The following is a 13,676-nucleotide window of genomic DNA, read 5'->3' as shown; positions in this document are numbered from 1 at the left end:
ATTTGGCTCAAATGCCACCATAATTTTTTAGAAATGTGATGAATGTTCCTCAAGAAATAGTTTCCTAAGAAAGCCACAAAAATGTATCCAGCTAGGTTACAGGATATCTAGAATGATATCCAAAAGTTGCTACCACTAGGAGATCAATTGCTGTAAGTAATTTCACCATATGTAATTTTTACCTGTCAGACTGGCTGATACTGAGAAAAAGATACCTAGCATACATTTGGATGAACTTTTTCATCCAAATTGGATGAACTGGATGAATATTGGTATAAGTATACATGTACATGATTCATCACACAAATCTCAAGCATGATTCATCACACAAATCTCAAGCATTCATTTTGAAGGATAATTTTTTTAAAAAAAAAATAATCTAGCTACAGTGGAAGAAAGTTCTGCCACTGTGAAGGTAACGACATGCTGGACATAGCACTAATAGCCTGTGGGTCGTATACTGGACATAAATTCAGTCAATAATCCCTCATGCCATATTCCCAAACTTGAGTAAAAACTTTATTGAAGCTGCTGAGATTTTTTCCACTTTCAGTGAAGGCAAGATGTCAAAAGTTTCTCCTGCTGCCTTCCCTGATGGTGTATCCCTTCAATATAGCAGTGGTAAAGCATGTATCATTATGGATCTCAGTTCTAGCTAACTTAGAATATTAGTGAACATCAGTAAACCGATCTTTAGTTTATCCTGACTAGAATCTTAAATTGCTAGAAAAGACTGGAGATCAGTCATGTAGAATATGCACTTTTGAAAAGATCACAAAACACCTTTAATGACTACTGCAGTTATCAGGAACACAAAACACTACTTGTACAATTTTTCTACAGTGTTTTAAACAGAAATCCTGGAAAATTAGTAGGTACTTCCAGAGCACTCCTCTTTGCAATGGAATGAAGACATAAGAGCATACAACATTTAAGTGTTATGCCTGAGGAGACATATTTAAAATAATCTCAATTTTAACATGTATCAGGAATTAGCTTCTACAATTCTTGAAAGTTAATCTCTTTGCACCTTTAATCAGCTGTAAAAACTGGTACTATTAATTTCCTTGATGGCAGTATTGAGTTAAGTAAATTTAGTGACATGTTTAGAGATTTACCAGTGAAAGGCACTGCAGCTAGTACAGCATTTCAGCCCTTCCCTAACTGTTTGGGCCTCTCCAAGCCTGTATTTTTACTTTTTGCTTTCCTGGGCTGCAGAAAGATTTTAGGTCCACAGTTAACTCAGAGGATGTTTCCACCTCTCTATCAACTCTCCAGTGAATACGTGGTACTTGTAGTTTTGATACAAATGTGATCAGATACTTCTTCCTCACACTCATTTCCAAGTTATTTTAGAATATAGAGGCCTGGCATACCGTCAAGCACAAATCTTAGATTTGGCAACATGGCTACAACAGAAACATGCATACAGAAAGCAGAAGGCTAGACAAAACAGGATAATTTGAAGACTGTATTTAATAGCACAGGAAAGAAACAGAATTACATTCCCCCAATTTGATAAGATTGCTGCAAAGAAATGAACTTGTAGCTTAGTAAAATGTTTAAGTTTTGCTCTCTTCAGGCTATAAAGATTAATTTTTACTACTTAAGGTTCCAATGTATTTAAATAATTTGGTTTCTATTTAATTGCATTTCTAGAGGACTGAAAATATATAGAAAAACATCCAAAGTTTATACTGATTACAACCTTTTCCAGACCTTAAAATAGCAGTGGAAATTTACTTCTCAAAGAAAGGTTAGACTGATTACCGATTTAATCAGTTGCTAAACATCATTAAAATCAGGGCGTTTTACGGTGCCTTAGACCCAGAATAACCCTCATGTAACTAACTCTGCACCATCTGATAGTACCCTCTATACGAAACAGACCAAGAATGTAGTAAAGGAGTGATAAAAGACACCACAGAAACAGGTGATAACATATTCCTATGTCTTTAATGGAAACATTTTGTTACAATTTAGGTTATGTGATATTCTTGCATTTTTAAAATGTGTGAAAGAAAAAGCACAGAATAAAAAGTCAAAGGACACGAATGAATGTAGATATTTTAAATGATCAAGTCCTAAAAGAAATAAAATACATTACACAAATAAACAAAGGTTATATCCACAGTCATGAATACGCACTCTCCTCTACACAAAACAACAATAAATAAAATCACATTATATGCAGATAGTTCTACTTACATCAGTACAATATACTGTGCGGCTTTCCATTTGTTTTCTACTAGACTGGTACTAGGTTTCTCTGTTGTCCAGTATTTTTACATTAATAATGAACAGTATCACCGAAAAAAGGGGACAAAGTTAACGTCCGCGGTGTCTATCCTGAGTCCTCTTAGTTTTGTGATAATTACATCCTATGCACAAGAAACACAGCAAATTCTACCCATCGTCTTCATCCTGCCACCCTACCCAGCACTTTTAGACCTGCACAGTAAAGATGACATTGTTACTAGGTAAATGGCCAACCTAAGAGCATGGTACACCCTGAACAGGTCCTATGCACCACTAAAATCCTGTTTAAAATTTAGGTAAGGGGGCTATGTGAAGTTTAAAAGGGAAATAAGCTTCTGCTGAGTCTGTAAGAAAGTAGGTATTAAACAACAGTGTACTATGCAGAAACAGCTTGATCCCATCCTCCACACAGTCTATAGTATCATCATGGGAGTATAATAGATCCCTGAGCCTCTTCCATCTTCTCCATCTCCCTAACTCAACCGCACAGATATTTTCCCTATATTCTTAACAGATCTTTTCATCCCTTGCATCTATACTGCAGAAGTCATCACAACATCTGCCACAAAGCTACATCAGGGAGACACAAAATATGGGAGGAAACATCATCTCACATGGCACCAAGATAAATGGCCACTGATTCGTAACTGTGATACTGGCTTCTCAGTGGTGGCTTGTTCTGCCGTCACGCTGCATATGCAGGTCACAGAGGAAGCAAAGTCCAGATCGTCGCCAAGTATGAACCAACATAGCTGTGCTCATTATGTCTGCTGATGGTTTAGTGTAACATTAGCAAAACCTCTGTTCATAGTTTCTGGAGGGGAGAATTTTGTGTTCCCTGTGCATACCAGTTGAGATTACAAAAGAAACCATTAAATCAAGATTATTTTTTTAAATACCCTTTTTGGTATGTTTTCTTTACTTGCTCAAGTGTCCTTTAGAAACATTCACATGACAGAAACACCAAGCAACAGTTCACACAGAGTGGATTTTAACCTTTCAAAGATTTAACATCTAATGAATCCACGTAAGATATCTGAAGTACTATAGCTTTACATACAAACTTTAACAGTGTCAGGTTATTTAGAATACTTTGCCTTTGATGCAGAATATTAACTTAGTGGTTAGTGAGAGATTTTGAATGCACTCTAAGCAACTCCTTTCAAAAGCTAATTTGTATGCTGTAAATCTGGAGGAGTCATTCTGAAAGGTAAATTCTGGAAGAAGTAATAGCATAATAAAACAGTCTATGTAACGATATGCTGGACATAATTAAACACTAGCCCAAGAAAGCCTCAAAGCTGTGGCAGCATTATCTTCCTGATCAAAACCAGCAGTAACTTCATAAAAACACCAACATTAACCTTTATCCTTTCTTCCTCTGTGGGTGAGATAAAGGGAGAGCTGCATTTAGGCCAGACTCAAGGCTTCACTGGGGCAAACCACAGTGCTTAGGCTTCCTGTCATTCTCTGGAAGAGAAAAGACACTATCAAAGTCTGCCGCACAGCTTGCTGACCCCTGTAGACAGGGAGGCCCGAGGTCTCTCACAAACAGCTATTTGTTTTAAATTCAACAATCATTTCCCATCAGTCTCAGAGCTCAGATGTTAAAAGATATCTGAGAGTGGAAAAAATACAGGCCTCAAGCCATCTGAATTCATTTCTGCCTCTAAGCAGGGATATGCACAGTGCAAACACTTCCATCCTTCCACTTGAAAGGTTTCACACACACACAAATCCTTCTGTGCTTTCAACAGCAAGAAGGAAAGGGGGGGAGGAGAGGAGACACACAACACATCTGAAGGCAAAACTTTTTCCAGCATATCCCTAAAAGTATATTCCAAAAAGTAACTTTTGCATACTGTTGTTTCTAAAAAAGGGCTAAAACTGCCTCCTGTAACACATACACTTTGCTGAAATTTGTCCCTTCATCACTATTGAGGCAAGTTACTAGGGTGTGTTGCTGATCAACAGAAAAGGCAATGTACCATCAGAAACTTGTATTTCTGTTCCCATATACCCTACTTTAGGGTGGTCACTAGATTTGATGTCATTTTATAGCAACAACAATTAGTGTTAAAAAAAAAAAAAAAAAAAAAAAAAAGACTGGCTGACATCATCTCACCATGCTTGGACCAATGCATTTTGTGTGAGTCCACTGGCGCCCAGTAATCATTTTAGCTTTAATGTGACTGCTTCTATAACCACAACTGGTTATACGAGCCTTTGGTGTTTTTAGAAGGAAAGGACACCAGCTGCAAAATTCAGCTTAAACTTCAGAATGTTTTTGGTCAATCTGATTTTTCAACTTTGCTTGGTTAAAAGACAGGCAACATCAGACAATTCTGGGTCAACATCTCCGATAGCGGCTGGTGTGGCCACGGGCCAACACAAGGTGTGCTGGCAGCAGAGCAGTGCTGAGAGTACATTAAAAGCCACAGCTCAGTGAATAGGGAGCATTTCTGACTGAATGACAGAAAATGGCTGTCTATTTTCAAAGTATTACTGAAGCTAGAGAAAAAAAGCATGAAAAAAATGGGGAATTCAAGGGTGTTCATTTTATGCTGGGAGAAAATGAGGAAAAATAAGCTCAACTGCTTTATTAAAAGAAACAGAACAGCTACAAGGCTACTCTGAAGCACAGAGGGTAGTGAAGGATGAGGAACTGTCTTGAGCTCCGGAAAAGGTGGACTGAATTGCCAAAGAAATTTATGACCAGGCCTATTAGCTTCCTGTCTTTGATGTCTATTCTTGGCTTTCCAGGAGCATTATGGCATTCATGAGGTGAAAATCACACTGGAGCCAAGGTCAGCTAAGGCTGATGCAGCCTGTTCTAATGCAAAGCTGAGGAATTCACTCTGAACTGCTTCAAGATGCTGAGTTTAAAGACTGAAGACACTTCACTGAGAGTCTGAGTTTACTTCCACTGAATCAATTAGAGGGATTTTTGGTCACCTTAATGAGAGTGTGATCACCCCTCCAAGCCAAAAAATGAGTCACAGATCAAAATCCCAGTAAACCATACTGTCAGGGAGCACAGTGTTATTTTGTCCAGCACAAATGTTTTCAAAGCACTAGCTATGTCTTAATAATTCTCCATTAAAAATCAACAGAATACTTCCAATAATGAAATGAAGCGTTTCTTAAAACCAAATTGAAAATAGATCAATAAAATTTATTTTCAGAAGTGAATGAATATAACTCTTCTATAAACTGAATTCTGACCACAACCTTGCAAGGTGCACAGCACTCTCAATCAGAAAATTTAGAAATGACAATGTTCTCAGAACTTAGCTGGGCAACAGAAGAAACTGGTAAATACCTGGTGATAGTGGTAGTCACAGACAACTATGGACACACGAACTGTCCGTAAATAACACTTCCAGAACTACCAATGGCCCAGGATAAAGCATCTAGGCATCTGTCTAAAGTTGCTGTTCTCAGTGTAGCAAATCACAGGTACTATTGAAAGTTCTGCTTCATCTTTGTCAACTTGCAGTGGAAGTCTACGTGTTGAAGATAAGAGGGTACAAGACAGCTAATTTGTCCACAGAATCTATTAAGCTGACCAGTATTTGGTAAATTAAAAAAATGCTAAATTAGCAGAATATGTGAAACTGTCAAACAAAAATTATGAACCCACTAGTTTAATTTTAATGTAACAGGCAGAACTGTAAGATTTAGCAATAAACATGTGCCTATGGGGCCAACTTTTCTCTGATTCAAGCACATGGCAAGATTCTCTTTGGTTCAGCCATGGCCAGGATCATACCCTTTGGTCCCAAGTGGGCAAAGCACTTAGAAGCTGAAATTGAGCACATTTTAAGTGTGTTCTAAAGTGCTGAGCTGAGCCAAGGCCCTCCTTGTGCTACGCTGTAATACAGATGTATGTCTGTACTACAGGCAATTTGTTGAAGCCAAAAATGTAGGGTTTGAAAACTCTTTTGAGAATCAATTATTATTATTATTTTGATTAGGCATTCCCTTACAGAGTCTGAAGCCTAAACATTGTGGCATTGAGCTAATGCAGATGAACCAGAAAGGAAAAGTGCTTTAGCTGGTAAAGAATCTCTCTGCTGAATAATCTAAACTCAAGGCAGTTTTTGATCTATGGTCCATAGAAGACCTGGGAACTATTAGCAAGAGGCCTGTGAAAGGTAGCTAAGAAGAGCAAGTTTATTTATGATATACAGGAATCTACTTATATGAAATGTATTAAATGATCTCCATACTTCCATGGGAAAAAAGCACAGGTAAGTGTGCACCAACTTAGAAAAATCAAAGCCCGCTGATCTAAAATGTTCTAATGTGCAAGGAAGGTTCACCTTCTTGGGAGGTGCTGGGATGTGAAGTTGTGGCTAGGCCTCCACCAGCCTTCCACCAACAGACATCTCATAAAAACACTTACTGAGGTCATGATTAAAAACCCTACATAACACTGAGGATCAGAATTATTATCATTTTAATTGAAAAGTAACCTCTCATTATACTTCTTTTCAAAAATATGTTTAGTTACAGTAAGATGATGCAATAAAAAAAGCTGTCTCAACAATTTATTGTCCCAGCCAAATCTCCTGGCTCCAGCCTTCCGCTCTGACCTGGAACAGGAAAAATGCAGATGTACACCACTGTCTTGTCCCTAACTAGGACTGTTTGAGTACTAGTTCACACTGCAAGGCAAGTCATAATAAACATAATTTCAAAAAAAGTTTATGCTTCAAATCATACTCTCTTTTCTCCACATATTTAAAATTTTCCTTCCCTTTTTCTGTGGCAAAGTAGTCAAATGGATAAAAGAAAACACAAATACTGAAAAGTGTATTTGCAAAGCAAGAAGTACATCAAAACTCCCTTGGAAATTACTTAAAAAACCCAAATCTGAAGCATGCCCAGGGGCTAGATGAACTCAACCGCTTGAAAAAAAAATCCAAAAACTCATCATGAAGTCTTTTTTGTCTCCCCAGCTCCACATGAATGGTCTCCGGCCTACATCCTTCTCTGGTGCCCATGAGATAAGGAGACTACTTCAATAAACTGTACCTTGACCACAGTTTTACTTCGGCTAAGGCATCTTCGCAGAGGTCATACAAGCCCAGACTGGGCAACAGGGTGATGGAAATCCACCGTGTGAACAACAGCTGTTAAGGTGAGCCCTAAAGACACCAGATCTACCTGGTGTACATCCAGCACCTACACTAGAGCTGCACGGACAGTGTGGAAGCCTTGCCCTCTGGCTGCTTAGGACACCAGACAATATTTTACAAGTTGATGAACCCCTACATATGCTAAGAGACAAGTGAAACATAAGAAAAAAAAAAGTCCAAGGAAATGCTCCCTGGGCTATTTCCCCGTCAACAAATAAAAGGCAGCAGAAAGAAGACAGAGACAGCTTTCACTCTTCATCCACTTCCAGCTACCCCAAAATGGTTTCCCTCAACTGGCACTCTGGCTTCTCAGGGCCTAGAAGTTTTATAGAACACAGGCTTCAGTGCCAGTTTTCAGCTTAACCTTCAAGTCTGACCATGACTGCTGAGACCAGAAAGTTCTGCTTATGAAATCGGAATAGGATAAACCAAGAGATTTCATGCACTAGAACCATAGTCATAGCTGGGTTTTGCCCCAGAAAATATTTTTATGGGTCTTCTTCACCACATTTATAATATGTACAATCATTTCCATTCATTGGCTAGAAAGCACAGAGCTCTCCTTTGACTAGTATAAAATAACCTGTCAGTAGCTAATTCATCACAGATTTAGTTTTGCTCCTGGTAAAGTCAATGGAAAAAGTCCAGGGATACTGATGGCAGCAGGATTGAAATCAGCCCTAGAGTGGTGTTTTACCACTCCAATTCCTACTAATACAGGACTATTTAACATGTGGAAAATTCATTATTTTCAAGATCAGGGCCATCATCACACAGACAATTCAATAACTACATTTATATTGTCTAAATAACTATTTGAATGTTGCACGTGCCTGGAGAAGAAAGTGGGGCAAACATTCTGTTACTACCCATAAAGTCACTTCTCCTCCCCAAAATCCTGGTTTTAAAGTGTATTTACAGCTGTTGACTTTCCCTGCATGTTACTCCTATCATAAAAAATATGTCTTCGAAACATCCTCTCCCTTAATTTTTAATCCTACCAAAGCAAAAATAGATACTTTAATAGAAAAATACAAGATAAAAATATCCTAAAAATAAAATGGTAGCATGGAATGTCATTTGTACACAAAAAAGATCCCCTTTTGAATTGCCTCAGCTATACAAACACTTTCATATTTACAATTTTGGATGTAGTCCTGTGCTCAATGAAGTTAATGGGATTTTGCCATTTACTTCACTGCAGACAGTAGCAGGCTCTACATGGACTGTTATTTGCCTCTCTGAAAAGTCGTGGCAGTAGAGAGAAAAGAGCACAATAAAACACATACAAGATTCAGGAATTAGCCAGTCCTCTCCAGAGGCCTGATTGTCTTCTCTCTATTTCACACCAGTGAAACTCCTCATCCTTTACTGGAGTTTTTCCTAACTCCCAGCACCTAAGAGGGAGAATCAGTGCTTTTGATTGCGATAGTACACAAACAAGGAAAAAATCATTTGCGTGTGCTTCCACCTGCCTGACTTTCTCAGTGGAGTTAACTATACCCCAGTGGAGTTATACACCCAAGTGCCAGTTCCCTCCCAGAACTAAACTGCATATGCCTAGTCTTGTATCCCCTGTAATCAATGGCAACGATTCAGTGATGCAGGACCATACCCCAGACAAATCCCTTTTCTCCTTCTGACAACAACCAGCACCTGCGCCTGTGAAACCATATTTGATACCCATGGGTGAGATGCAATTAAGGAAGGAGGTTGTAGCAGATTTAAAAAAAATGGCAACAGAATGAGGCATTCCCCATCAACTAAACTCAATCTGCTGCCCTTAATATATGCCTTAAGAAACACTGTCTTTACATATTAAGTACACCCTATAACTTCAAACTGCATCATTTTCTTTTTCATGAGATGAAAGGCCATGCGGCATAATGTGATTAGTAAATCATTCCTGAGCTTCTGAAAGAAATTAAGACAAAATTACTGCTTAAAAGAGTGAGTTCTTCAAGCGCCTCTTCTTTTTACACTGATGTCTTTGGTTGTGTCCTTTTCCCTAACTCTTTTTCCCTAGGAAGAATGGGATTCTTTTTCTTCTTCTTCTTTATGCAGCAGAAAAATGAGATCTAATGGAGTCTTCACGTAACTGCCGATGTTTCCCCATGTTACACTCCTCCTGCCGAGTTCGTCTCTCAATAGTTATTCTGTATTTCTTTCTGCATGAAAGGAGAGGAACAGAGTGAGAAATCCTTCTCCAGCTATAGGATAACAGGACTTCCCTTATAAAGAATGCCTGTAGGGGACAGCTGGGTGCCAGTTGAAAAATGAAATGTGGCAGAATGTGAAAGCCTGGTCAAAGATTAAAGTAGTTTGCCCCAAAACATTTTACCCAGTCTCAAGAATGCCTGTTAATTTCTACACGACAGTCTCAAAGCACCAAGACACAGACATTTGCTTCTTTGAAAACTTCTGATCTAAGTGATTAGGAAGTTTCGCTGCAGTGTGTTGTGAACTGTGTCACATACTGCTTTATATTGATCAAAGCCAAACTTCTTTCCAGTATACAGGGTGAGGGGGAGACACTTTGTGCAGAGTTCAAACAACAGATCTGACTCTTCATTCAGTTGTGTTTCTCACTGGAACTATATATTAACTGATCCTCCCACCTCCCTCTGAGAAAGCTACTATGTCTGTAATGTTAGAGGAGGTAGTATGATGAATTAAGAAGAAGGATGTAGAGGATAGATAAGAAATAAATACAATTGCTCATGCATCAGACACAGTTTTTCCTGTGTGTCTTCCTCTAGAGCCTTTTGAAGAATTCTGTTATGTTATTTTATATGTCAGACAAGCCCTCTGACTGCCTTTCAGTTTCCCCTTTAATATCCAAATCTCAAAAAATCATAAGATGATACACATTTACATTTTATACATTTATGCTTCTACTCAGATTCAGAACCAATGTTCAGAAGGGTATTAGTCCAGCCGTATGCATATACAGTACTGCTTGTGCAGATTAATGACAAAAAGCTTGTATGCCAAGGAAAACTCTGCTCCACTTCCATGTGTAGCAGGAGTCAGAGCTAGATGTGTAGCTTTTACATGAGGATGGCATGAACTGCTCTAAAAAATGTGCTGATTTCTCCCCTCTGATGAAAAATACAAAGACTGGGTACTGAGCTCACCCAGCCTTGCTAACAAGGGTTTCCAATCCAAATCTTTATGTCAGATGACTGAGTTTAAGTTGCGTTCCCACAATGATGCTTTGCATCATTTTATACCTGCTTAGGGTATGTCTTTTGCCTCATCTCTTGTCCTCATATACCAATACTCTCACAATATGAGTAATGCTAAAAAACAAATCTAAAAATTGTCATCTTAGATTGAAAATATATAAAAGATGCAAGAACAATTGCATGTCTGATGACATACAATACAAAGACAGACTTGTATTTTTTCTTTTAAAGACAGTCTTTAATCAGTCCCAGCTAACTGATCTTGTCTCAGACCCAAACAACATATTACATAAGCACCAAACACATACACAAATAAAACCACCCTGCATAACTACAGTTTTAAGTAGCTGGTGATTAATCCTGGTTCTGGAGTCTTCTGAAACCCTGAAACTGTGCTGGTGAATTGAAGCATTTTTTTTATAAACAGGTATTTTTATTGGATAGAATTATTTCATTCTCACATACAGAGGTTAAATATATTCTCCTATGTGCCTTTTCTCTTCCACAGCACAAGAGGATAAATTAGATGCCGAACATGTATAACTAATTTGTTCCATCAGTGTAGGATCAACTCTCAAGACACGGATTTGCTGACTAGCATTGTAAGAATTATTTTACTTAAACAGGAATAAAACACTGATCACCGTGCACTGACCTCACCTTATTAAGTTAAATGCACAGCTCTCTTAAATCCAAATGCTGTTTTATACAGAAATCTCTTTCTAGCTTCCAGTACAGTTCCACTCAATACTCAGAAACTAAGCAGGGTACCAGGCAAGTGATAAAATCTCCTGCATGATCACAGCCTGCACAATTTTGCTGGCAAGGAGTACCAAAGAAGGAAGGTTTCAAGGCCAGGACAGTTCACTAAAGCAATTGTGAATAACCAGAACTCACTAGAATTACTTCCATGAGTGAAGTTATTCAGACATGTAAGTGGTTACAGGATAAGGCCTTGATTCAATAAAATGATCTGGATATACACAAAAGGACAATCAAAGTGTGCTCACTGTCTTTGGTGGAAATGTTGCCACACATTATTAAAGTGCCTCTCTGTCTGCCATCAAGGATGCACTGCCAGGAGCTGAGAGGTTTGGATGACAAGTACAGAGTCTACAGAACTTTCAGTGAACTGGACTAACCTGAAAAAGTAGAAAGCCATTAGCAATCCTGCTCCAAGCAAGGCGCCCACAACTATTCCTGTAACTGCTGATTCTCCTAGACCACCTGCTTGAAAAGGGGAAAAATAAGCAATCAGGGTTCATATTGAGAACTACTTACATTCACATATTGGAAAATACCCACAGCTAGGAAATGAGTGACCAACTTCAGATAATAACTAAAACCTTTCAGAGCTCAGGACTCCATGGGGACCTCTTCCTTAGTTCCAGTTTCTGCACGTTTATTTTTTGCCCTTGCTTTCCTTGGGGTTAAAGAAGCCCCTAAGATCAGTGTCAGATGAAGACACAATTCTACAGATGTGATACACAGGAATGTTGTTAAGAAACTGGTCTGGACACCTTGGTATGAATCATAACAAAGACTGGGATTACAATGACGCACGTAATAGGAATCAGCACTGAATATGCCCTGAGTCATTACAACTGAAACAAACTTATTTCACCTAGTTTAGCATAGTAACTCTCTACGACCTAGGTTTCTTGAAATGACTGTATGATTATCCAACAGCTCCTCAATTATTTTTTTTTCTGAACCCATGCTGTTTCAAGTTAAAGCCATATGAGCTTTGCCTTGCTCCAAATCTCAGCAGAGGCAGAGTAGGGGCACAGCGGCTGAACAGGAGCCCAAGTAGGGACTGTCACTCTGCAAAGTGCAGGGCAGCTGAAGAATCAATGATATTTTCATGTGTGTATAGCCTACTCCCTTTTCCATGCCTACCTGGATTTGTGGGAAAGAACAGAGAAATATTAAGGAAATTAAGCTGCTCCCTCCTCTTCATTTATCATTGACCCTTTAAAAAGATTCTGTCTGTACATCAGGATGTGTGGAAGTAAGAAGGTGCATAGCTACACCATGCTGAGCATAGAGAGTAGGGCCTGGAAACAGTCTACACACAGGTTTTTCAGGGATCAATGCATTACCAGGCTGCAGATACCTTTTCACTGCAGGACTAGCAATTTGTTTCCTCCGAAAATCTAAGACCCTTTGCCACTGAGGCACCACTATCTTCCTACCTTTACCTCCTTGCAATGTTCTGCTCACTACAACACAGTCTGCAAAGTCAGTACACTGGAAAACAAGGACACCTTCTCTGCAGAGGGCAGTCCCAGCCTTCTGGATGCATAGGTGTTGCCCCATTCAACTGACTTCACTTTTTCTCAGCCTGCTGGGCCCCTCACAATGCCTTCTCATAGCACTAAAAATCATTCTGCACTGGGAGAACGCTGCTCCCATCAGCATTGACCTCCCCAGCTGCTAATTATCAATATGATCACTCTCTGTTTGAGGTTTCAGTTATATCCTTCTTTCTGGCTGGAAGAGATTTTACTTTTAGCCCCTGAAAAGTACTAAAGCCTTCAGGGCCCTGGGCTGTGCACCATGATTACTGTCACATTTAAGTTCAGGGAAGTGATTCAGACCACATACTACCCAGGGCTACCAGACCCTGACTTCTCAAACAGCCAGCAGAGAGAGACGGTCACGACGTCTCAGTTGCACAACTGTGCTAAGCAATATAATATGGCCTGTTACATTGCATCACCACATGGATTCCTCTCTCTGACAGGCTAGGCAGAAGCATTAAGTCACTAAACTTACATGATTTACACGGTGTATTATTTGTGTGCTCTGAAACTCGGCTTTCATCTAGTCGCAGCCTGCCGTGATTCCAAGGATATTTCACATTTGAACGAATTTCAAAACGGCCCTGCTTTCCGTAGTAGTCCCCAATCACCTATGTAAAAAAGAAAGGAATGAAAAGATTTTCCTATCAACTTCGGGAAGTATAGCAAACAGGAGAGTGGCATCACTCACTTGGACTCCTGTGGCAGGATGTTGAGTCACAGAGGACAGGGCTGAAGGGGTCTGTGGGAGGTTACGTAGCGCATGCCCTCCCCAGAGCAGG

At 39.3% G+C, this 13,676-nt stretch overlaps 1 protein-coding gene across 2 annotated transcripts in view; it reads right to left on the bottom strand.

Annotated features, from left to right (window-relative positions):
* Window positions 1–1,934: 1,934 nt before the first annotated feature.
* The window catches only part of NPR3 (natriuretic peptide receptor 3), a 48,205-nt gene continuing 36,463 nt past the window's right edge, over window positions 1,935–13,676 (bottom strand). The window contains exons 6-8 of one of the 2 annotated variants that reach the window (XM_055791155.1): window positions 13,370–13,505; window positions 11,734–11,821; window positions 1,935–9,571 (exon numbers count right to left, since the gene is read on the bottom strand). In XM_055791155.1, coding sequence (XP_055647130.1) covers window positions 9,460–9,571; window positions 11,734–11,821; window positions 13,370–13,505 — 336 coding nt within the window. In that variant the 3' untranslated portion in view covers window positions 1,935–9,459. The remainder of the gene's footprint in view (window positions 9,572–11,733; window positions 11,822–13,369; window positions 13,506–13,676) is intronic. The other variant, XM_005230390.3, reaches the window with a different exon arrangement.

This window comes from Falco peregrinus, chromosome Z (genome assembly GCF_023634155.1).
Source record: "Falco peregrinus isolate bFalPer1 chromosome Z, bFalPer1.pri, whole genome shotgun sequence".
NCBI lineage: Eukaryota > Metazoa > Chordata > Aves > Falconiformes > Falconidae > Falco > Falco peregrinus.
The sequence above is the reverse complement of the archived record's forward strand: the minus strand, read 5'-3'. Positions and strand labels throughout refer to the sequence as shown.